General features: G+C 38.4%; 1 protein-coding gene across 1 annotated transcript in view; it reads right to left on the bottom strand.

Moving 5' to 3' along the window:
* dock4 (dedicator of cytokinesis 4) overlaps positions 1-27368 on the bottom strand; it is a 458861-nt gene that overhangs the window by 255557 nt on the left and 175936 nt on the right. The window contains exon 8 of the mRNA XM_060839361.1: positions 20724-20875. Within this exon, the coding sequence (XP_060695344.1) occupies positions 20724-20875 (152 nt within the window). The remainder of the gene's footprint in view (positions 1-20723; positions 20876-27368) is intronic.

Below are 27368 nucleotides of genomic sequence, written 5' to 3'. Positions count from 1 at the left end.
TCTTTATCCTCCAAGAGTTGAAATGTCAAACTGGGGTCATGCATTTAAGGGGAGAGGGGGAAAGTTCAAAGGAGATGTGAGGGACAAATTGTTTTTACACAGAGTGGTAAGTGTGTGGAACGTGCTGCCAGGACTGGTGATGGAGGCAGATACAATGGAGCATTTAAGAGAATGTTAGATCAACACATCAATGGAGGAATATGGATCAAGGACAGACAGAAGGGATTAGTTTAATTTGCCATCACGTTCAGCACAACATCGTGGGCCAAAGGGCCCATTCCTGTGCTGTGCAGTTCTATGCTCTATATTCTAAGTGACTTAAACTATACACCTGTCCACACCCCAAACACATACAGATACTGAAAGATGACTAAGACTGACAAAAGACAAGTTGTTTTACCCATATACTATGGGTGGTAAAAGAATATGGATAGGGTAAACAGAATTCCAAAGATCTACAGTTCAGACCATAAGGAAGAAAGTTATTTTCTTGGTGATCTATTTGATTTTTGTAATGATGAGCTGGTATCTGTAGCATAATCATAATCATCCATATAGATGGCTGATCAGGTCAACATTGATCTATTCATATCTATAACATGGGTGGCACACTGGCTCAGTGATTAGCCCCGCTGCCTGGCAGCACCAGGGACCCGGGTTTGATTCCCACCTCGGTTGGCTGTCTGCGTGGAGTTTGCACATTATCCCAGAAACCCCAGCCTTTTAATAGACTAATGTCTCCCACCATTGTATTTTGTGTTGTCCTCTGCATCCGAGCGTGCTGCCTCCAATTCTCCACAATTGATTCTCTAACTTCCCTGCCAGTTTACTCCCACAATCAAAATATGTGCAGGTCAGGTGAATTGGTCATGCTAAATTGCCCATAGTATTAGGAGCATTAGTTAGGAGTAAATATAGGGTAGGGGGTCTGAGTGATTTGCTCTTCGGAGGATCACTGTGGAATGTTGGGCTGAATGGCCTGTTTCCATACTGTAGGGAATCAAATCTATTCTTGTATGAGGTCTTTCTAGCTTTTTGGGGTTTTGTATTTTTCCCCACATTAACAGGGAAACAGAAAATGGAAGGAAATTGTTGCTTTCTGCCTACAAGCTCTTAATGTTTTCCACTCTCTGCTGCTCTTTGCATTTACAGCTTTTTAACACTTGAATTGAACTGAATTGAATTAGCTTTATTGTCACTCGACAGCTCAATTAATGACAGGTTTGTCAGGCAGAATTCCTTTAATAGGAAAGATTCTCGGTGCCAGTCTCAAGTTTTCCCTCTTACTGCTTCCAAAATGCAGCATTGTATCGCACAGCACAACATCAACATTTGGTTGTCAAATTGCAAAAAGCTTCCTCAATATTACAGTCATAGCTGTCCAACTGCCACTTCAGTTAATAATGCCAAGTGAAAAATGTGTCAGCTCTTACAACTCGTTCACTTTGCACCTGCTTGGATGTTCATGACACCTCTGCCTTGTATTGTCTTTTTGCATTTTGCCACTTCATTTAGAACTCACAGGATCACAGTATGACTGTCTCACTTTGCTTTTTAATGCAAACACAAAACAGCTTGTCGTGGTTGCCAGCAGTGACCAGATGAGGGGATGGACATGTTGAGTTCCAGCATCGTGCTGCATTCATGTCACATTTGCAGCATGTGCCAACAGCTTACACAGCAAACCAACTAGACCAAATTGCCACGACTCAAAGTCAAAAATGACCAGTCCTCAGTGAAGAGGAAACTATTCGGGGCACCAAAACAATCTGCCAACGATAACTTTCAGTCTCGTTCTAGTGATTGCACACAGTCAGTCAGGGTCACTGCTTCCATTTTACTCAAGTCTGGGAGGAGGCTACTGTCTGTATTTCATTTCCAATACAACAAGTCTGAGGATTAGTGGTAAGTCAGCAATCAGAAAGGGCTCTAGTCACTCATCAGTCAGGGCTGTCCTTTCAAGTCAGTCAGGGGATGGGCTATTATTGATGCTGGAGTCTGTTTACTGAAACTCATGGCAGGTTATCAATGGCCATGACCATGGCAGGGAAGTTAGAGAATCAATTGTGAAGAATTGGAGGCAGCACGCTAGGATGCAGAGGACAACACAAAATACAATGGTGGGAGACATTAGTCCATTAAAAGGCTGGGGTTTCTGCAAAGGGTGGGAATTGTGCCATCAATAGTACAATTGATTTGGGGGGGGGGGGGGGGGGGGGGGGGGAGGAAACAGGGGAACAATGAGGTTGGTATTGTTGTCGACCTGAGGCTCAGAAGGTAATGTTGAGACGTGAAGACTTCAATGGAAGGAAATATGTGAAGGTGGAGAACTGAAGTTAACACAGCGTGCAAGGAAGAATAGAACATGTCGGTTGAAGGTGTGGGGAGCAAAGTGAACTATGACTTACTCTGAAATCAGCCTTAATGCAACCTGTGTTGTTTTCTATCCTGATCCAAATCACAGATGCACAACTGAAATGAAAGATTAAAAAGGTGCAGAAGGAGTTTAGACTTTTTACTGGTCGAATTATGTCAACATTTACTGTAGTTGAAGTCTATTTATTTGTACTGAACTGTAGTTCTTATTAAATACAGAAACCTGGTCTGCGTTTTTTGTTTACTGGGACTAACAGGTAAATTGGAGTTCTTGTGTTCTTTGATTAAAAAAAAAATGTTACTTTTGTGACAATTCTGGGACTTGCCGGGCTTGATGCCCCAGGTGCATCCCAGTGAGGTAGAACAGTGAAACAGCAAAGAAACAACACTGCCCAGTCTATTAACAGGGATAAGCTGGATAGACCAACGGCCTCCTGAAGATGATATTTCAATGTCAGGATCACTCTGACAGGACCTTGTTGTATAGCCGAGAAAGGGTATGCTGCACTGGCAGTACTGCATGCTGTACCCTTTTCAACTGGAGGCAACTATTGTCCTGGAGGCAGAGAAAATAGGGAATCAACAGCAATCTTCTGAGATTGAAAATCAGGACCTTGAATTTGAGTGTCAGCTAAGACAGCATGACAAGGAAATGCATTGTCAAGCCCAGGACCCCAGGGAGATCCTAACTGAAACCTACTTACAGGATGAAAGACTTGAGTTTGGACTTCACTTAATTGTCAAATAACCAACAGAAAGTTGCACAAAAGCCCCTCCTTAGTGCAAAGGATATGTTGAACTGTTTATCTTTGAAATCCTTGACCTTTTCTGTTGCTTATCCACATGACTGCGTGGCATCTTCAAGTGCTTCTACCTGCAAGGATCCATGCATTACAGGTCATACTGAGCATTAGGGAAAAAGCAGCAGTGGGTGACACATGGCAATTTCGTGACATGGTGCTTAGGTTAGTTCGCTCTGAGTCTGAAATCATCATATCATATCCTGGTGTTGTGCAATGAATTCTCCCATGATAGCTGAAAATGTGTTGCTGTAAAAGCGCAGGAGGTCAGGCAGCATCCAAGGAACAGGAGATTCGACGTTTTGGGTAGAAGCCCTTCTTCAGGAATCATCCCAGGGTGAAAAAGGGCTTATGCCCGAAACATCGAATCTCCTGTTCCTTGGACGCTGCCTGACCTGCTGCGCTTTTACAGCAACACATTTTCAGCTCTGATCTCCAGCATCTGCAGTCCTCACTTTCTCCTTTTCATTCTCCCATGATAGTCAGGAGGTTGAGAGGAATCTTGAGGCACTTTCTTCTCATCCTTTTACAACCCAGATGTCATGAATCTCACAGGATGAAACACTTACCAATATAGAAACATTCAGCCCACACATTCGCATCCAAATTGTAGAAAACTTTGGCTCTGTATAGCTTAGAATGAAATTGTACAAATTAGAGCAATCTGGGAAGCAGAAATGTAGAGTTTTTGAAGCATAGAAAGTTAACTTTCAGACAGGTGGACAGAAGTAGCAAACTGAGGTGCTACTTCACCACTGGTGTTGAAAGTGCACGATTACTAATTACTTGGACAATTTCCAAAGAACTTTATATTGCAATAAGTAAACAGCAAATGGTAAGGTTCTGGTGACAGAAAGGGCACACAAAACAAAGATTTTTCATACACTATGCAGATGGACTGCCTGTCTGATTTACTTTCATGCCAAGCTCAGTATTGGAATCGTGCAATTGGACAGAAAGGATGAACCATATTTCTGTGGTCCTGTCACTGATGTTGGAAGCCTTTGGAATGTTGAGCAAGTGAGGTGCTATCATTGGTACACAATCCTTACTGGTTTTCTTGTGTATATATTCACGTACATTGGTACCAGGTTTCTGAACACAATAACACTAAATAGGCTGTGCAATTTACTCTGAGAAGGAAGGAAGTGCAGAAAATGAGTCAAATCATGAAATCAAAAAAAAGTTAGTCGAACTTGGAATTAATTCAAAAGAAATAAATATAAAGTTGAAGATAATACTTTATGCACTATTCAGCAGCAAATAGCCGAACAGATAGAATACTCAAGTGTACAGTAGTGCACATGTCAGGAGAGAGAGAAGCCTCATCCCTCAGTTCACTCCTACTCCTAGTTCAGACAAAAGCTGTAGAGCTGATTTTAAATGTTTGAAGAATGTATGAGGAAAGACTAGAGGAACATGGGTGCTTCACTTTGAAAAGGAGACAACCAACATCTGTTGAGTTATCTGTTAGGCCTACCTTTTTTTTAAGAAATAGGATGGAAAACATAGAAAATTTAATTAACCTGAATTGTAAGGGTACAAGGGAAGACAGATTTAAGCTAATTAGTATGAAATTTGAGACACACAAGAGCATATTTCAAACAATTATTCATCAATTGGGAACAAGCTTATAAAGGACCAAAAAATGCTGGAGTTTTGTGTTGATGCCACAACATGGAGAGCCTAAAGCATCAATGTTGATGAAAATTTAAAATAAATGAAATGGTTCCCCCATACCATGACTACCACTTTACCGTATTCATGTTGTATTCTTATTAACAAAGCAAGTTTAACTGTTGAAGGAAATCTTAATTCTTGGCTCCAGGAAGCTTGATGTGCAAATATTTAGAAAATAAATGAATTATGCTAATATGACCTGATTTTCTATGCAGATTAGATTAATTATATAGTGGAATTTTCTACATCTCAGCTCTTGCCTTTATATTTCTGAAGAGTATATTATGATCACAGATGACAGTAATACTGTAAAAATCAGATCCCAGAGGGAAACCTGGCTTGGTAAATATGAAGTTTATTTTTTACAGTCACTGAACATATTCATACAAGGCTGCCGATGGCCTTTCAACAAAAGAACACAAGTTTATTCCGCAAAAGAGAAAAGCGCAAAAAATATTTGAGAATTTTGGAAGGTCTTAGCATAAAAATGAAAGATACCATTCTGTTCCCAGCAATATCCTTTATAGTCCTTAAATCCAGTCAAGTATCTTAATGCTAGAATTTCGTATCCAAGTAACTCTTTCAAATCCTTCCTTCCTCTTTGACTTCTTTACAATCCTCATAACTGGGAGAGATTTATCAACTGAAAAATACAAAACTGCCCTTCTATGGGATGATTTCTGTTCTTTTTCAGAACTAGTGGCCCCTGACCATCCGATTCTGTGTAGGTCATAAAACTCAGCAGTGCAAATGTTCAACAACAAACCGCCCAAGTAGTTGAGTGACAATCCACCTTAGGTCAGGTTATTTGGGAAAAGCCATCTCTGCACAAAATGACATTTGTAAAAAAAGATCTTTCTTGAACTGAAAACTGAAATCTGTCTTTCCTCCACTTGCAAATCCAAGTTCCCAAACAATAACAACAGTAACTACAAATTTAGATTTCAACATTTGCAGCGAGATGGCTGTGCAATAAAAGCATTTGAAAATAATGCAAGATTATTTCAATTAAGGAGATCGCCTGTCATTTTTCCCAACAACATATTAACATGATAGCCACGAAATAGAAACTATTTAAATCACTTTTTGAGGAAGTATGTTTCTAGTGAGCTTTTGTACCTTTCATAGAGTAGTTGTATCTTACCTTAAACTTTCAGAAAGACTATTTTTCAGATTGACCCTGGACATGTCAGAAGTCAGTATAACCAGCTTAAATACCACATCCTTTGCAAAGGTGACAAAGCTCAGTCAATTCTAATGACAAATGGGACTCAGTACCCAAGGACAAAAGTAAAACTATAAAATGTGGCATTAAACAAAAAACTGAGATGGATTTGCAGTTTGGTTACCTCAAAGTGTGATAGTTTTTTCCTTAAACCGAAAATCCAAGAATACAGAGAGTAAATTCAAGAATCTTATTTGCCATATCTAGCTTCAAATTCAATGCAAACTTTAAAGCTTTGTCAAATGAGCTGAATTTAGCTCACGTAAACCTTAGTGAAACTTGTGTTAAAGAGCACTCATGTCTAATGAGTGACCATTAATAGATCCTTTTATCTAGCATTCATTCAAGTGATGTTTAGCACTCTGACTGCCAGATGTTTTGAACTAAAAACTTATACTAGCACTAAATCTGGGCTGATATTCCAGTCCAGCATAAAGGGTGAGGTTATGACAAGCTTTGTTTTTATGTTACAGAGACTATGGGTATCACTAGCAAGGCCAGCATTTATGACTCATGCATAATGGCAGCAATGACACATTAACTGTCAAAGTCCATCTGGTGTGGAAATTTCCACAGTGCCATGAGGGAGAGAGCTGTAGGACTTTAACCCAGCAACAGCAAAGGAACAGTGATATAATTGCAAGTCAGGATGACATGTGGCTCGGAGTGCAACTTGCTGCTGGTGATGCTCCCAGGCATCTGCTACACTTGTCTATCTATGTAGCACCAAAGAAATCTTGAGAGTTGCTGCAGTTTACCTTGTAAATACTCCACAATACTGGCCACTGTGTTTCAATGGTAGAGGAAGTAAATGTTTCAGCTGCTATTGAGGTGCAAATCAAGCAGACTGTCTCAACCTGAATGCATTATTATCATAAGATGTAGCAGTAGAATTAGGCACTCTCCTTTTTGGAAAATAGTGATTGGCACTCGCACAGTACAAATGCTATTTGCCACTGACCATCCTGTGCCCGAATGTTGTCTTGCAGCCAAAGGTTCAGTATCTAGACAGCCATGAATATTGCTAAACAAAAGGAACAAACAAACAGTACAGCACATGAACAGGCCCTCAGCCCACCAAGACTGTCCAAACATTTTGTGCTTTTCTAAACTAAAGATCTTTTGTCTTTATGTGGTCCATATTCCTCTACTCCCTGCCTATTCGTATGTCTGTCAAAATGCTTCTTAAATGTTGCTATTGTATCTGATTTTACCACCTCCTTTGGCAGCACATGCCAGGCATTTACCATCCTCTGAGTAAATAAACCTGCTTCTCTTCTCTTTTAAAACTTAGCCATTACCATCTGAAACCTACATCCCCTAAAATAAATTCCTACCTTGGGGTAAAAACTCCAATTATCCATTCTATCCACACTTTTCAGAGTTTGGTGAATTTTATCAGGTTGTCCATCATCCTTTGAACCAAACAATTATGCAATCATCTGTGAGCATCCCCATTTATGATTTTATGAGGGAGGGAATGTCTTTGTTGAAGCAGCTGAAGCAGGTTGGCCTAGGACACCAACCTGAGGAACTCTTGCAGAGGTGTCCGGATGCTGGGATGATCAACCTCAAACTACCACCATCACTTTCTTTGTGTGACGTACAACTCCAACCAGCGTAGAGTTTTCTTCAAATCTCAGCGACTTGTTTTGCTCAGGCTCCCTGATACAACTCGGTCTAATGCTTCCAAGATGTCAAAAACAGTCACTCTCCACACACCTCTGGTCTTTTGCCTGAGCTTGGAGTGGTTGGAATGAGTTCGAGAGCAAAGTGACTCTTAAACTGAGAGTTTGTTTCTTAGTGTCACAGCTCAGGAGGATATTGAATTTCCCTATTCATTCAAAATGGTGATTCCATTTTTAAAAAAATAATAACCATCATTCTTTTCTTGATAATAATTTGGTCCATAAGTTTCAGTGATATTAAAACAATTTTACATGAGATAAACATGAAAAAAGATCAAACACTTAAAGGTTCACTATGGCAAGGAGCATGCAAACATTCAGAGAAACAGAGGTATAACATCCTAGTCTCAGTATTAAAGCCTACATGCAAACAAACAATCCTAAGACCTGTCTGACACATCCTTTGCCACATTAGGTAAATAGCCTTCAAGAATATAAAGTTGGCCTGTAGCTTAAACAATGATCCTTGAAAGCATAATAAAAAGATATATTCACCAAAATACTTACTCTAATGTGGATTGGGAAGAAGTAAGGATGTTCCTTCCAGGTTCACATTACAAATAGAGACCACTGACAGCAAAATCCAGTTTTTCTGCACTCCTCCATGCCACCAATTGCGACCTATCACCCACGCTCAATGGGTCATTCCCACTTACGTACCTTTCCCATCACTAAATATCCTCACTCTCCTGGCTCCCACCTCCTGTTCCATCCCTCCCTGGAGAATTGCCAGCTCTCCCACCTTCAAGATGTGGATGGCAACTGAAACTGTATTGACCAGCGAGCTGCCTGGGGAGACCAACACGTATCCACAGTTCACCTGTTAAGGTTACACCCAGTATCAGGTGGGCCTCAGCACCACTCATTCTGCATTAAGATAGTTCTCACTTACAAACCACACTCTTTGGTCAATGTTTGATCATCTTATTGACATTCATTAGAAACTGCAATGGGAATAGGAGTCTGCAGTAATGTAAAAAATAACAATATGGAACTCAATTTCTCTGTTTCTTATTATTTTCTGAATCTATTTAAATAACTTTGTAAAATGCTTTGGGCCTTTCCAGAAACATCAGAAATACTACACAAACACAAGTCCCTGTTACAGTGAAAACGGAGCTTTGTCGTGCTAATTCCAGGCCGAAAGGGCCCAGCTGTTCCATATTAAATCTGGTACTGGTAGCTCAACCTCCATAAAATTCTGTCTGATCAGATTAAATTTAAAGGTAAAACATTCCAATCCATATTTTGCATAATTTAAATTAGTTCCTCTATGTGACAATCTGAATTAAATATATTTTTCAAATCAACAGCAATTTTTTAAAAATCCTTTAATGCTTGTCAACATGATTCTTTTGTTGTTGGAAACTGGGACAAACAATTCCTGGCACATCCACTAGATGGAGTGCTGTGTTAAAGTAGGATTATTCCATCCAGGGTTGACACGTCCAACCTTGTCGAATAATCGCCAAGTGACAGTGACCACATCACACAGTCAAGTGCATTTCCAAAAGGGAATATGACAGAGTGAGACACTGGCATAAAGAACAATTATATAGACACAAAACATTCAAACATCTCAATTCAAACATCCCTTTGTAGTGCCCGTTGCTTTGTGCATCTCTGTTAATTAAGAATGAATCATTATGGTTTTTAAAAAAATCATTAATTCTTCTCCAGTGCTAAGGAGACCTTTGCACATCCCATTTTTAGTTTTAATTTTGAAAAGCTACAGATGATTGGATTATTTAGCATTGTATGAAGTACTTACAAGCATGCTGTGTTGGGCAAAATCCTATTACTCTTAGCTAATACAATTGTCTCTCAACAGGCAATTTCCAGGCCCTGTTGAGAGTCCTTGTCTGCAGTTTAACAAGGGTAAAATTCTGGTAATCAAGCCTTTTTAAACATGCAGAGTCTTAAGTTACCATTTAGAAATGTTATGTTAGCAGTCTTATGTAAAGTTACAGTACAGTTAGTTTTCTATTTAATGATACAAATGCATAAATAATAAGCTGTTATCTTAAGCTACGAAATATAGTTCAAACCATTCAGAACTTTCAAATGCCCCATTTTAGAATAAACAGTCAGCTTTGTTTTAAATGATTTGCCCCTGGTAATCCTTACACACCATAATTTATGGTTCAGAAAGTAAGAAAAATAAGATTATTATTGAAGGGAAAAAAAACAGGTAAAATACCTAAATAAATGCAGGATATAGAATTACAGGGTGCCAACAATGAATTACCAAACCATCCGAGCTGAGCTGTCATATCAGACTGTAGGAAACCAGAGCATGAACTTTTCTCGTTGATCAAAAGCTGATCAGTCCTGTTAAAACATTCTGGGATACTGCTGACTGATAGTATTACACAGGAATTGAACTGAATTCATGAAATGCATTATATCCAAGGATATTGACATTAAGGAAGGTCAGGGAGCTGCAAGATGTGGTAGTGCAGCTCTGTGGATTAAAGATGTATCTATTTTGTACCAAGAAATAACCTATAGTCATAATTTCAAGATGTAAGACTAGTTTGTGTGGAACTAACAAGCAGCAAGGACAGAAAATGTTGATGGAAGTGTTCATAGGGCAAAGAGCAGAGCAGCAACAACTTAAATTACAGTATAAATCAGAAGTGCATGTCACAAGGAAGACAGTAATTGTGGGGATTTCAATCAACATAGAGGCTGGATAAACCTAATCATTACTAATGCTGAGAAGGATAAATCCTTGCAAAGTGAGAGGGATCTCTAAAGTGGTATGTTGGAGAACCAACTCAGGAATTGTTTATTTTACATCTAGTGCTCTGCAAAAGAACTAAATATTTAAAATCTTGCTGTAAAGGAGCCTTTACAAAAGAATGGTCACAAGATGATAGGATTCTATATTAAGTTTGAAAGTGATGTACTTCAATCAGAAACAAGGATATTGAATCTAAACAAATGATCCGACTCATTGGGGTAGAAAACATAGATCAAATTTCTGTAGTCAGTAAGAATGACTACTTAATACAGTCAATTAGATTATGGCTATCAGTAAACGATTAAATAAAGTAAACTTTAAACTTCTTATAAGCTCCCTCTTACACCAATAGACAAATATAAATGGCGAAGAACAAACATAACTTTGGAAAAAAGTTCTGTAGTCTTTACGCACAAGATCTGTTAGGTTCTTTCTTGCTAATTCAAGGGGTCTCCTCAAACCTTATTTCTCCGAATGCTTTCAATGGGTTGCAGGAGGCAGAGTATAGCTGGTTCAATTCTGAAAAGTCTCTCACTTATTCAATTCAAAGTCCCAATTTTTAGTATCTGCTAAAGTAAATATAAACAAGTTTTCTTCAGGATTAAAGTGGCTTACTGAGGAGAACTAAGATTGATTATTTGGCTGCTGCAGAGTTGCTGATTTCTCTGCTGGTCTGCCGAGCTTCTCTCTGCGTTACTCACAGACCAAGCTGTTCAGTTGTACGACAAACAATCACATCATTATTGGCAGGTAACAGATGTCTGTCATTGCTCTTTGGGTTATCTATAAGCCCATCAGCTTCACTTGTGAGCAATCCCTCAGCTCCAGTTCATCTGCACATTGACGGAAGTGACACCTATGCAAAGAGTTCACAATAGGTACCAAATTCCTCATTTGCAAAACATGCCCCCATCCTTGTAAATGTGTGTGAGTTTTAAGTTATTTTGTTTCTCATAAAATGAGTTATTTCCCATTAAACAGTACAAAGATAAAAAGGCATGATCCTTCAACAAAAAAAATTAGAAACTGCGAGGAAGAGATTTGCTATGGTGGAATGGCAAACTATGTTTAAACATAGTAGAGAAGCAACGACTAACGTTTAAAGAACGTATACATAGTATACAACAAATATACATTACTTTCATACACAAAGGATAATGTTCCAACATTGCTAACAGATAACATGGATTACATTTGATAAGAAAAAAGCCCAACAAACTTGTCAAAAAAAAAATGCCAAATCAAGGGTTGAGAGGAATTTTGATATCCTCAAACAAAAGAAATACAAAGATCATGAAAGCCAAATGAAAGTAACTTAGTGAGAAACAAAAATAAAATTAAAAGCTTCTGTAGATATGTCAAAAGAAAAAAAGATTAGCACAAAGAAAATGTGAATTCATTACAAGTCAGGAGAATTTATAATGGGGTGGAGAAGAAACGGGTAGAGAGTGAAGTAAATTTATGTTTATCTTCAGAATAAAATACAAAAATCACCTAGACATAATGGAGGATCTCAGAATGAATGTAAACAAAGCACTGCAAAATAGTAATATTATTAAAAAGTACTTGATGTGTTAATGGGACTAAAGCAGAAAAATCCCTTGAGCCTTATGATCTGCATCTCAAAGTGCTGGATGAGGTGACTGCATGGTATTTAATGCATTGCTTCTTTCAAAATTCTACAGACTGTGGAATGGTTCCAGTAGAATGGAAGGATCCAAATGCAACTCCACCATTTTGGAAAAGAACAATAGTTATAATGGGGAACCACAAACCTGTTGACTTAACATCAGTCTTAAGGAAAATGCTAGAATCTATTATAAAGAATGTGATAATTGGACATTTTAAAAATATGGTGGGATTCGTCAGACTCCCCATGGATTTATAAAAGAGAAATCATACTTGACAATCCCAAATTGGGGAAATTGCTGGATGTGATAGATTTAAATTTTCAGAAAACTTTTGATAAGGTCCTACATAAAGGTTTTAAAACAAAATTGGAGCACATGGGATGAATGAGAAATGACTGGCATGCATTGAGAGCCAGTTAATGGACAAAAAACTGAGTTGGGATAAATGGGCTATTTTCAGGCTGGCTGGCTAAAACGAGTGAGGTCCAAGTGTCTGAAATATGAACAGAAGTAGACCATTCAGCCCCTCAGGCCTGCTCCACTGCTCAAGATGATCAGAGTCAATCTGCTCTTTTTGTAGAATTCCAAATTCCCATCTACCCCAATAACTGTTAATTACCCTGCCTTACACAGGTCTGTCTTTCTCCTGTCCAAAATTATTCAATGATATCATCTCCGTTGCCTTCTGAAGCAGAGAATTCTAAAGTGACAAAACCATCAGGAAGAAAAAAAAAATTCTCTGTCCTGTAAAGGGATAACCCTAAAGTAATGCACACTGTTGTTCTGGACTGACCAACAAGAGGAAGTATCCTTTCAACAACCACCTTGTCAAGACCATTCAGGATCTTTCATACTTCAATCAAGTAATCTTTTGCTCTTCTAAACCCCTACGGAAACAACCCCAATCTGTCCAATTTATGCTCAGAAGACAATAAGCTATTCCAGTTATCAATCTGCAAAGCCTCATCTGAACTGCCTCCAATGCACTCACATGCTTCCTGAGATAAGGAGACAAAAACTGTATACACTATTTGAGATGTGATCTCACCAATGCTCTATTTAACTGAAGAATAACATTCAAACTCTGCAGTCATTAGTCTTTTCAGTAATACTTTATTGTTTCTGACAAAGTGTACAACTTTACACTTTGCCATATTATACACCAGTCGCCAGGTTTTTGCCCATTCATTCAGCCTCAGTCTGCACCTTCAACTGTAAAAGCTGGGACCACAGCTCAGACCCCTGCAGGACTTCACTCATCACATCCTAGCAAATAAAACAAGGACCAATTTACACATAGTCTGTTTTCTGCTAGCCGGCCAATCGTCTATCCATGCCAGTACTACCTTCTAACCATGAGCTTTTATTTTCAGCAATAATCTGTTACGTGGTACCTGATCAAATGGTTCTGGAAATCCAAGTGTAGTATGTCTACAAACTACCCTTTATTCCCAGTCCACGTTACTCTTTTGAAAAATGCCAATAACTTGGTTAAACATGGTTTCCCTTTGCCAAAACCATACCAACTCTGCCCAATTACCTTGAATTTTCTGAAGTGCACAGCTATCATGTCTTTAGCAACTAATTCTAATAGCTTGATGTCTGACATCGGGAAGCTAACTGCCCAAAGTTTTTGTTTTCTGCTTCCCTTATTGAATAAAGGGGTGATATTTTTTATTTCTAGTGTGCTGTAACATTTCCTGAATCAATGGAGTTTTGGAAAATTAATACCAATGTATTTATCATTTCATTAGCCATGCCTCTTTGGGGTGGGAGTTAGGTGGGGGGGGGGGGGGCATCTACACCTGGAGATCTGTCATCCCACAGATTCATGTTTCCTCTTAACCACTTCCATTATGATCGCCATTTTACTTAGTTCCTCTCTCCCTTCCACATCCCTATTTATAGCTATTACTGTAGTTTGGTTTTGCTTTCTCTGGAGTGAAGACACGTATAACATATTTGCTCATTTCATCTGCCATTTTCCTCATTCTCATTCTCTAAAAGGACTAAACTCGATTTACTCTTTTCCTTCTTAAATACCTGAAGAAACTCTTGCTGCTATTGCATCCCTAGCTAGCTTTCTCTCATACACTTATTCCTTCTTCAGTAATATTTTCATTATTCCTTGGTATTCTTTATAGTTGGACTAATCATCTGATAGTCATTTGTTTTTGCACATTTACATGCTTTTTCCTTAAGTTTGATACTTTTCCTAACTATTTTTGTTCAGTATAGATTATGGCTCCTCCTGTTAGAATATATATATTCCTACAATAAAGAAAACAATTCTGGGTATTCAGAAATATTCCTTTAAATGCCTGCCATTGGATCTCTACTGATCTATCCCTTGCTAAGTGTGCCAGCTCATCTCAGCTTTCATGCCCACGTAGCTGCCCTTATCTAAGTTCAAAACACTAGACCCAGATACAATCTTCTCCGTTAATGCAAAATTCAATTGTATTGTGTTCACTGCTATCTCCAGTCAACTCTAAAGTCATTAATTAATGCGGTCACATTACTTAATATCAAGTCTAATATCATCTGCTCTCTGGTTGGATCCAGAATGTGCTGCTCTATGAAATCTATAAATTCCTCATCCACGTTGCTACCAACAGTCTGATTTTTCCCAATTTATGCGTAGAATGAAGTCACCCATGATTATTGCCGTCTTTCTATCACAACAGTGCAATATTTCTTCTTGTATACATTGTTCTACATTGTGGTTACTATTAGGGAGCCTGTAGACCAAACCCACTAGTGACCTCGTTCCTCTACTATCCCTCATCTCAACCCAAAGCAAATCCATTTCCTAATCTCCTGACCAAGGTCCAACTATCACACAAATGTCATCATTAGTGCTTCCCTTCCACCTTTACCTAACTTCCTACTTTGCTTGAATATCATATTAAACAGCACTCAGTTCTTGCAATCTTGTAACGGCTATCAGATTGTATCTATTTACTTCAGATACAGAACCTTTTGTTTTGTATTTTTGTTAGTGTTGTAAAATGTTGTCTCGATTTTTGGTATATTGCTTTTTTTTTCCTCTGCCTTTTCCTGCCATTCTCCAAACTTCATCTCCCCTTTTATTATTTTCCTCTCTTACCTTGTCTTGGTTCTTTGACATATTATATTGTTCCACATTTTATCTCTTATCCAATTATTTAGTTTAAAAATTTCTCTACTTCTCAAATAATTCAGTTTGCAAGAATACTGGCCCCGGGCAGTTCAAATATGGACTGTCCTCCACTTTCCCAGAGTCCTTGAACAAAAGATTCATGCATGTAATTTTATGCAAATTTACAAGTAGCTCTGGTCACACTTATGGTTCTGTTTTTCAACATAATCCTTAGCTCCTCATTTTCTCAATGCAGAACTTCTTTGAATTTTACCTATGTCATTAGTACATTCATGTACCATTAGCACCGAACCTTCACCCTCCCACTACAACTTCCTTTCCAGCTCTGAGCAAATGCCCTGAACCTTGGAACCAAACAAGCAATCTGCACTCAAGCTCTTTGCTATAAAGAACACGGTCAATCTGTCTCACCATACTGTCAACTACTGTAACCACAACAACCATACTTTTTCTCACTTCCCCCAAACCACAGGCTTCTTGTATCACAATGCTATGGTCTGAATACATATCCTCCGGCAGCCCCACTCTGATGTAAACAGGATTGGAAATTATAGAGGCCAATCATCATGTCCCCAACAAGAAATGGGAGGTTACCCACTTTGATCGAAAAACAGAAACAGATTGTTCCTTAACTGGTGAGAGGCCAGGAATTTTTAAACTGCACTGGGACTTGACAGCCTTGTTCATGAGTCACTGAAAGCTAGCATGCAGGTGCAGCATTCAATTATGAAGGTAAATGGCATTAAAGCCTTTTTTGAAACGTGTGTGTGTTGGAGCAAACATGCACTACAACAATTACCTCAGATCACACTTTGAGAATTGAAGGCAACAAAGTCTCACCAGTCCTAGTACTGGGATGGGGTGAGGGGGGCTTTCTTCAGGAATGACTGGTCCTATATTGTCTGAAGCTTTGAAGCAATGGAGTTGATTTTATTCAAACAAACAAAGTTCTAAGAAATTAACAGTAGCTACAGGATGGATGTTTTCATTGACTGGTGGATCTAGAGCCAGGAGACGCAGTGTCAGAGTAAGGGGTAGATCATATCAGGGTTAACATTTCTTAACCACAAAGGCTAATGGAACTTTGGAATTATCTGTCCCAGTTGGCTATGGAGGCTCAGCTACTAGGACTGACCTGCTGTGCTTTTCCAGCACCACTCCAATCTAAACTCTGGTTTCCAGCATCTGTAGTAGTCACTTTTGCTCAGCTATTGAGTATGTTCAAAAAGAGGCTGATGTTTTTAAATGTATAGAAATCAATCAATTGATTGTGATAGTAATGTATCAGGATAGTACAACAAAATGGTTAAGAAAAAGAAAATCAACTTTGATCTCATTGAATGGTGGAGCCAGCTTAATGGGCTGAATAGAATCCTTCTTTGCCTATTTCTGATTATATCTTATGTTCTTTTTCATGTACCATTTAATGTATAACTTTTACTCAAAGACACCAGTAATCACAAATTATCACTCATTTGATAACACTATAAAAATGGGTACATTTTTCTCTCACAAGGGGATATCAAGGTTCAGGCTTACCTTTGTTGTATTTTGTGCTTCATGTTCTGACATTAACCAGACATCTGTACTGGAGCTTTTGAAAAGTAAATAACATCTATTTTGGCAATGGAATCAGGTTCAGAGTAATGCTATCAATGAGCAGGTGTCACTCTGAATGAAGCATAAGGCAGATCAGTTTGCTAAGATCTGAAGGCCAGTATGGGACTGCAAACCTGCAATTTAGGATGTCATGCCCCTTCAAACTGTCACCAACAACCTGCACAATTTTATTCACAGGCAGCAGGAAACCTCAAGTCCTTCTGTATCCTACCCACAACCTGTGCATTGAACTCGGTTTATTTTCCATTCCTCTGTGATGAACTGATGATCTTACATCCAGAAGGTCTTCCAGAGATTAGAACCAGTGAGCAAGAGATCTCAAAAATATTTTCCTCTTTCCTACGTATATTAATGCATAATGATTAAATAATTAGACTAATTCCACACTATGCTGTTGCTGTTTAATCGGTTTTCTCCAAAGGCAAGCTTGCCTTTCTCTTTTTGAAGAAGGTTACAAAAAGTAGAACAGAAAAATAAATGAAGAGTCCACTTGAACAAAATAATTTGCTCCGAGCAATTCTGCATGACAGGTTTTCAATTTCACAGATGAAAAGGCAGATTTACTGTCAGAGTGCAAAACACAGCAACTCAAGTTGCCACAAAGCTAAACTTCACCAGATTTCTAGCTATTATAAACATTGCATGTGTATTGTTTCATGAGCATGAACATCCATTTAATTTATATAATTTATTTATATTTATTTAAATATATTTAATTAATTTAATTTCTGTCTAACTCAGAAAAAAGATTAGACCACAATTTCAGTGACTGTTGGAAAATAATAAACCTTTAATGAGGAAGAGATAAATTGCATATAATATACAGCAATCAGGCCAATTGAACTCTCTCACCATGTTGATGGATTTGTTTTAATTGAGCCTTCACCCTTCTTGATTTACCAGCATAGTACTCTGTTCCCTTCTCCCTCATTTGATTTTGAAGCTTCCTCTGAAATGTATCGATACATGTGATAATTTATATTTTGCTAAGTATTTGTGCAAGGTTTGCAACAGTTAAGTGTTTATATTAAATGTCATCTCACAATAGTAATAAAGTAATATGTCACAGTCACATGTGGGTTCATTATATTATGGTGAAAATTAAAACGTTACTACATAAAAACACAAATAAATCCAAATTTGTCTAACTCTTGGCCCAATTACTTTTATTGCTATCCAGTGCAGAAATACAACCACCACTGAAAAGTTGAAATTCATCATAGAACTTGATCACCAACTCATCTTCCTGGAAAAGTTAGATAGGACCCTGGAGTTTTCACATGTTTTTGTTGACTTTTTTTGTACAATTCACCCAAGATTTCAAAATCAATACAAAAGGTAGTGGGATTTTAAACACAAGTTCTTCAACTTCTGATGAATTGTCACAGCCCTTGAAGTGCCAACTCTTTCTGATTTCATAGACGCTGCCATACCTACTTAGCATTTCTTGAATTTTCTGTTTCTCTTTCAAGTTCTGTTTTGATTTACATTTAATAAGAAACAGACTATCATAAATCCAAATAACTAACAAATGAGACAGTGTAGCTTTCTAAAGTTAGTCTCCGTTATTTAAAAATCAGTTTACTCACAGGTGAAGAGTTAGGTACTAAATAAAACATGGCTATTTTTGTTGTAAAGCTATTTTCTGCTGTTTTATTCAAACTGAATCAAGCTACCACTTAGAAATAACCCAAGATCCTTTTCATACCAATCTTTAAATTACATTCAAAACACGACATTTCACTAGTGCATGACAAATTTCATGTTCAGTGACGTGCAGCTCGAATTGCGTGGAAACTTAAGAGATTTTTTAAAAATGAAATTCCATTTGGGACACTGTTTAACTGAATCACTGATTGCACCCAGATTAAAATCTCCCAGTTATACTTGGCATTGATCAGCAACGGGAGGATGCACCATCATTTATGGTCAGCAATGTAAGGATATTTACGGTCAGTAATGTAAGGATATTGTTTGGAGTTTCTCAAAAATCAAGACATCCAAGGGGTGAACCCAGGACTGGTGCGAACTGATAACATTTATTAGCTATAAATTTTATGCAGAACCATGTTAGAGCAGGGTTTTATTATGTCCCATTCCTAAATGATCTAATATCACTATACTCCTTACACATCCTTGGTCACTTAGTAGGATATGGGTACAATTAACCCTTGACACTGTCGGCAAATTATATAATCATCCAAATGGAATGCAGATAGTAAGTCATGGTATATAAAACAAAGGATATGGAAGGAAAGCCCTTCCAAAAGTTGTTATGAAGCAAACTTCTGATATTTATTTAATTAATCATCACAATGGCCTACAATACTTCAGAAATCATGAATTTATTTTAAGTGCAATGTTACATAGCAAATTTGATGATTTTTCCCATCAGGAATTTCTCAACAACCACAAAATGAGCAGATCATCTATTTTGATGGTGATATTTTCTGGGAGTAGCCTTTAAGCTCCCTGATCTTCTTTGAAGCTTGAGAGATCTTTATATCGATCTGACCAGACAGACTAAATTCAGTTTAAATTCTCACCAAAAAGTCAGCAGATCCAGCAATATCACGCTCGTTCAGTACCAAACTAATGTATCGGCAGAGATAATACGTGACAATCTAAACAAAGACTGCTTCTGTGTAAGCAGAACCCATTCCAACCTTTATTGCAAGTGAAAGTGCTAAGTTAAAGGGAAGCAAACTTGGAGCAGCGTACAACACAGCTCCAGTGGAACCTTGTTAGGTCTTGACCAGACATTCCTGGACCATGTAAAAAGCAGGGGTTCGGTACTCAATAATGATGCTCCTGTGAAGAGCTAGTGCAAGCATGACGGGCTGGATGGCTTCTTTCTGTACCACAACAATTCTGTGAATTGACTTCTGTCCAAACCCAGAAATTTAAGAGTCAGTGCATGTTTATTCAAAGTAACAGGCTCGTGTTTCACAGTTTAGTTGTAACTGATCAACACAGATTCATCTTTTCAGAAAACAGCTGTTTCACTAATGAGGCTTTAAATCCAGTAACAATATTTTTTAGCTACTTACATCATTAGAGTACATACAAGAACCATCTAAATTTTTACAGCAGCAATCTATTTCAGGCTTTTGTCAACAGCGTACAAGTATTTGAAAAGGAACCACTGCCAAAATCTGTTTAAGTTACATAATTAAACATAGAACCATAGAAAACAGGAGCAAAAGTTCACCACTCAGTCCTTCATGTCTGCTGCACCATTCAATATGATCAAGGCTAACCATCCAACTCCATACCCTGCTCCTGTTTTCTCCCCATCCACTTTTAACCCTTTAGCTTTAAGAATTATACCCAACTCCTTTTTGAAAACATTCAAGTTTTTGGCCTCAACCGCCTTCTGCGACAGAGAATTCCACACAGGGAAGAAATTTCTCCTCATCTCAGTGTAAATGGCCTACACCATATCTTAAAGTATAATGCTGGTTCTGGACTCACCAGTCATTGGAAACATTCTTCCGCATGCACCCTGTTTCATCCTACAGGAATTTTATGGGATTCTATGAAATCTCATCCTCATTGTTCTAAATCCAGTGAATATAGTCTTAAGTGATCCAGTTTCTCCACCATATGTCAGTCCTGCCATGCCAGGAATCAGTCTGGTAAAATTTTTCTTGCGCTACTTCCATTGCTAGAACTTCCTTCCTCACAAAACAGATTAGTAGCTAAAACAGCAGATTAACAATGTACATTTCCCAAAAATCTCAATTCAAATCTTCAAAAATTACATCAGAAATTAAATATCCATTTTTCTAAAAAAATAAATTAGTTCAGTTCACCTGACAGGATGATTTTCCCTGCTATCATAAATTGAAAAGAAGACTTCTAGTTCTTCGCCTAGATTAGCACACATCAGACTTTTCATCTGCAGAAAGAGGTGATGGGTACTCGTTGGTATTGGGGTATCTTTCTTGCGATGTCTGTGCTCCATCTGTTAGTAATCATAAAAATAAAGCAAACATTACAATATGAACAGTCATGGCTTCAATTATACAATAAAATGATTGTCATTACAATAGGATTTATTTTCCCCACAATCAGTACACTGCAATTTTAGTGAGCTGCATGTTTCTACATTAAGCCTTAGTTTTACCACAAAAGCTCGGTCAGTTCAGATCAGAGGCAGAGGTCGACAGAGTTTATGTTCCTCTCAGCCAAAGAAAGTGTGCACAACATCACTGGAAAGCTTCTCACTCATGTCAACAGCTGACCAATTTGTTAAATTTATGTCACAGAATACCCTGTTGCACATGCGGTTAGTTAGCCAGATCTTGTTCCCTTCTGTTTAAATTCCTTTAGCATTGTAAGTTGTTGGCAGTAAAGGTTGATTGTACCTGTGACTAAAACAATGAGTTAGCTGGGACCTTAGTGAGTAACACAAAGGTTAAAACTGGGATTTAAGATGAAAAAGGATACCAAGGAACAATGGCGATGGACACTGAATTATAATGGCTAAATTGGAGTTAAACCAGATAAATGGAGAGAAATAAAAACCGAATTGACAGAAGAAAGAGATGAAAGAAAAGATAAAGTGATCATTTAAATTAGAGACATTAAAAATCTCTAATCATTTATGACATGCAACTGGATTGAATGGTTTTAATTGTTGCCTTTATGGAGCAGGAAGGTTAATCGCTGCTATAGAGTCATGAAAAACAGATATTTATGCTGTTAAATTCTCTCTCTAACCGTCTGTTGAGTTGTTTTAAATAGACAATTAATGTGAATTGCAACAAATTCAGAAAAATAATTGGAAGGCTGACCATAACAATACCATTTATGCCAAATATATAATGCTGGAGTGCAAATCAACTGGTAAATTCTACAGATTAACAGCTTCAAGTTCTCCTTTCAATCCCTTAAAATTGTTGGCACATTAAAAGTAACCAGAGTCATCAATACACACCTTCCAGCAATATCGAGGCTTGAATTTGCTAAAGACTTGTGCTGTGATGAAAACGATTATTCCACTAAAGAAGTTGCAGTGTATAGTGGATGAGTAATGAGTGATTTAGTTACTCTGCTTCACCACTGCCCCAGTATCCCTCATTGAAAACAGCAAGTAGTATTTTCTAACCAACTTGTTCAGAGATGTTAAAGCACACCTCCAAATCACATGGGGCTTGAACCCAGGCCACCTGGCTCAGAGGTAGGGACACTATTACTGCATCACCAGAGCCCAAAGAGAGAAAAAGTATGGCAAGTACCTCTGCCCCATTAAAAACAATGTCAATCTTAAATCTGCTGCAATTAAGCCAGTCTTCAGGATACCACCACTTAAGCTGAAAAATAAAATAATACTAAAGATTGCAGCAGTATAAGTTGAGAACTCATTTAAGATGGTTATAACAGAAGGAGGAGGGTTGTCCTTTCTGCTTTTGATGCCTCATTACCCGCATTTTATGCACATAAGATCAATCCAAAAAGAATCCTAGCCCTGTTATCACAAGTGAAGTGGCTACTATTTGATTTTCCACTATAATCATTGTCATTTTAAGTAGTATTAGCGTAATAGGCTATTTCTTGTTACTTCATTGCTTTTGTATTACCACCATAACAAAGAAATTGCAGGATTAGTAGCCTGTGGATACTTTAAATTCTATTAATTTCCGTTCTGATATTTCAATGAGAGTTACAATAATAATGGACTTAAAACCACTCGATACAAAATATTGTTCTTATTTCTGATTTTTGCTCTAAATCCTCCATATCTGGGCAAGTAAAGAGATATTACATCAAACAGAATAGCAGGAAGGCAATAGGCAAGTCAATAAAATGCAACACTAATGAATGATAGCGGAATAAAAGTGAATATTTTTCTCTGTACACTTTACTTTCTCCTTTAGTTTACTTGTGAGTAATGAAATCTACCAAAATAATCAAGGTGCATGGACGAGTCATCAAACCAGAAGGAAGAAACAATTTAAGAAATATGTTGGACCATCTCTTCAGATTCTGCTCTAGACTGCCTTTAACACTAGTTTTGCCTTACAGAATTTATCAAACATCAAAAGTTTAGCTGTCTAAGTTAGCAATGAGATTTATGAGTAAATATTATAATTACCATCTTGTCAACCATAACCAGTTGTTATGCTAAGAGTTCAGGATTTATAAAAATTTGATGACATTTAAAAGGTATTTAATTCTGGTATCAATGCATTGGTGATCTTGCTTCATACTCAGAACATACTACAGCAATCCCAGTACGAAGTCAATTCTCCAGGTAATTTTGGTGTAAGTTAGCCACTGGAGAATTGAGAACGACAATAGTGCAGCAGTACTTGCCATTGATTGTAGCCAATTTAATGTTTTCCTTGAATTAACACACAATCTTTAAAATGTCCTACAATTCTTCAGAAGATGAGTTGGATGTCGAATTAAAGCTAGTGGATATTCTCTGAGAAAGGTTAATAGAATAATCTTTCAGAGGTTGATTAAACATAAAGCAAGCAGTGTGTGTTAGGAACATTCTCCTCCCACAACTTGCTACTGCTAGTGTCTTGTAAACTTAATTCCAAACATACTCCTGCAGTCCTCACAGTCAGAAAGTCATCGAGATGTACAGCATGGAAACAGATCCTTTGGTCCAACCCGCCCATGCCGACCAGATATCCCAACCCAATCTAGTCCCACCTGCCAGCACCCGGCCCATATCCCTCCAAATCCTTCCTATTCATATTCCCATCCAAAGCCTCTTCAATTTTGCAATTGTACCAGCCTCCACCACATCCTCTGACAGCTAATTCCATACATGTACCACCCTCTGCGTGAAGAAGTTGCCCTTAGGTCTCTTTTATATCTTTCCCCTCTCACCCTAAACCTATGCCCTCTAGTTCTGGATCCCTGACTCCAGGAAAAAAACTGTCTATTTATTCTATCCATGACCCTCATAATTTTGTAAACCTCTATAAAGGTCACTCCTCAGCCTCCAACGCTCAAGGGAAAACAGCCCCAGCCTGTTCAACCTCTCCCTATAGCTCACATCCTCCAACCCTGGCAACCTCCTTGTAAATCTTTTCTGAAGCCTTTCAAGTTTCACAACATCTTTCCAATAGGAAGGAGACCAGAATTTCACGCAATATTCCAACAGTGGTCTAACCAATGTCCCGTACAGCTGCAACATGACCTCCCAACTCCTGTACTCAATGCTCTGAACAATAAAGGAAAGCATACCAAAACGCCTTCTTCACTATCCTATCTACTGCGATTCCACTTTCAATTAGTTATGAACGTGCACTCCAAGGTCTCTTTGTTCAGCAAGACTCCCTAGGACCTTACCATTAAGTGTATAAGTCCTGCTAAGATTTGCTTTCACAAAATGCAGCACCTCACATTTATCTGAATTAAACTCCATTTGCCACTTCCTTAGAAAGCAACAGCCATTGCAAGGGTAGAAGATAATCATATAAAGATGTTGTATCCTTCAGGAGTCATGTGGTGCCCTCTGGAAATATCAACAAATAATTTGCTGGACACAAATTCACAGTTAATTTCTGAAATTTAAACAAGGAATACATAAACTTGTGCTTGTTTATGTCCCTAAGAATATAGTAAAGGTTCTAATTCAACTATATTCCATCAAACTGTCACAGAATCAAGAGCTGTGTTATCAGTTGCCTGAAATGCACTCCACTTTTACAAGTCAGGTCAACTAAGAATCGCCTTTGTTCAATTCTTCTCTTGGTTCATTATTCCAGGATAGCTTCAGTGAAAGGTGAATGACCTGGATTTTTTTTCCCCTTTACTGTTGTTCTCTTCTCAGATACTGCCAGAACTGCTGAACTGACTTTATTTACTTTGGGTGGGATTGATACTAATCACTGCACCAATGCATTTGGTAAGAGTTAATGCGGGGAACCTCCCATTACCTGGCCATTGACAGATGCAAATCATCACTTATATTGGCACAGAAGCAGTGCAGTTCACCACATTAAGTGTTCCCTCGACATCCATTCATCCACCTCCACTGCTGTACTGGGGGCGTCGATGGGGTAGTATCGTGATCCTTTTCCATCATTACTCATTTTGATTTGATTAAACAACTGAGGTATTAATATTTTTTCTACTTGACTGTGGTTAGTTTGTTTCAGAACAGTTTCTATAAAGGAAGGTTTTATCACTTTTTCACAGTTCAGACTAACATAAACCGAGACTAATAAACAATGAAGAATGAGTTTTTAAGCGGATGCAACTTTTACTCAAGGACAGAATTCTGTATCTCTTGATTTGGTTTAGCTTAGTAAGTTCAAATATGTAACAGGTTATGTACATATACATATCATATACACGTGAATGATACGTCAAAGAATAGATCATGAGACAATTGAAATGACATGGGCAAGAACACCATTATTTTTGAAGAAACCAGTCAGGAATTGGCAGACACAACCTAACTAATCCAACAATGATCATGAACTATTTATGTATCACTGAGCTAATAAAGGTTTGAGACATGTATGATCATACATAGTGAGTATTACCTATTGAGGGTTAATAAAGCCTGGGTTTGAGTGGTATGCTGGATGAGAAAGGAAGACTGAAGACAGAAGAAAACTTCAGTCAACCGAACAGGAGCCATTTCCAGTCAACCTGGGTCACAAATTGATACACCCACTGAAAACCACTGTTTTTATTGAGAATTATTTATTTTTCACTTTTGACAAAATTAATTTCTTCTTAAGGCTTATGCCCGAAACATCAATTCTCCTGCTCCTCGGATGCTGCCTGGCCTGCTGTGCTTTTCCAGCATCACATTTTTCAACTCTGGTCTCCAGCATCTGCAGTCCTCACTTTTCCCAAAATTTATGTAAAGTTTATGAAAACGTTTGACCCTGGAATTGGTGTTGTACCTGATTAAGACTAGTGAATTTTTAGATTAATTTGAATTGCAAGACTAGAATCAAAATCAACTCCAAATTCTTCCAGAAAGTGACAATGATTCCAACTCAAATACGAAAAAGATATCATTCTTATGATCTCTGTGGCAAATTCCAAGCACACGGTTAACGAGTTTAAGTTTTTGTCACTTACAGGCTGAATGAGAACAGGAGAGAATTCACAAAAACAATCACAAAGTTAATTGCCAATAGTCTCTATCTAAAAGGCTTGCATTGCCCTCCACTTCAAATCTTTATCTAACCTTTGGGCTTGAAGATGCAATAATGCCTTTCCAAATATTCCCCAAGTACCATGGTAGTTAGCCATCCCCTTTTCCTTACCAAAGGTTATTTCCTTTAATTTTGTGATGCCCATTACTTTAGTTTCAGGAAGGTGGTAATCATTTGGCATTCTAATCTCAACAATGTCGTGCCCACTGCTAGCCCTGACAGAAGAATCGCTTATCGACTCAACTGACTCGTGTTTCATGATTTCTCAATGCTGTACAGGGCCACCCTCCTTTGACTGGCAATCCATTGGCACTTTTGCCCAATACTATATCAACATTTGGGATGGGGTGGGGTTGAGTAACGTGGGGTGGGGCAGAGAAAGAGAAAAATGGTAATGTTTTTTGATTTTAAAATCAACCTTTTCAGAGAAGTTATAACACACATCTGGAGTGGGCAGGACTTGAACTGGAGTCTACCTAGATACAAAAGGCCCCAGGATGTCTTCTAATCAATGGTTCATGGTCTGTTGACATTTTACATTGATTGACAGATCATGTCAACGTCAATGGTCTGTTGACATTTTAAAATTGTCTGGTACAGCGAGCGCACAGAGAGGGGAGCTGGAAGGTAAGTGGAGACCAGTTTAAATTAACGTTTTTCTTTTCGCAGTCTGTGTTTTTTTCAACTAGGAGCGGGAACCCTGAAGTAGTCAACAGAGACTTCTGGGAAGGTAAGAGGTTTGAGTGAAGAAGTGCAGCCAGCTCCAGCCCCTCACAAACCGTATTAGCGAACTGGTGCTGGAGTTGGAATAACTGAGGATTATTCGAGAGGCTAAGAGGGTGATAGAAGCTACAGGGACATAGTTACGTCAGAGAACAGAGGTAGCTGGGTAACAGTTAGAGATGGGAAGGGGAAGAAGCAGGCAGTGCAGGGATCCCCTGTGGTCGTTCCCCTCAACAATAAGTATACCGCTTTGGATACTGTTGGGGGAGACGGCCTAGCAGGGGTAAGCTGCAGTGACCGGGTCACTGGCACGAGGTCCAGCTCTGAGGCTCAGAAGGGAAAGGGGGAGAAGTGGAGAACGCTAGTTATAGGAGACTCTATAGGTAGTGGGACAGACAGGTGGTTCTGTGGACATGGGCGAGACTCTCAGATGGTTTGTTGCCTCCCGGGTGCCAGGTCCGAGATATCTTGGACTGTGTCTTCAGAATCCTTAAGGGGGAGGGTGTGCAACCAGGAGTCATGTTGCACATTGGCACCAACGACATTTAAAATCGGATTGAAGATTTGTAGCTCGGGTATCCGTTGTTGTGGTTC

This window comes from Hemiscyllium ocellatum, chromosome 19 (assembly GCF_020745735.1).
Source record: "Hemiscyllium ocellatum isolate sHemOce1 chromosome 19, sHemOce1.pat.X.cur, whole genome shotgun sequence".
NCBI classification, from domain to species: Eukaryota; Metazoa; Chordata; class Chondrichthyes; order Orectolobiformes; family Hemiscylliidae; genus Hemiscyllium; species Hemiscyllium ocellatum.
This window is presented reverse-complemented; position numbering and strand designations above follow the sequence as displayed.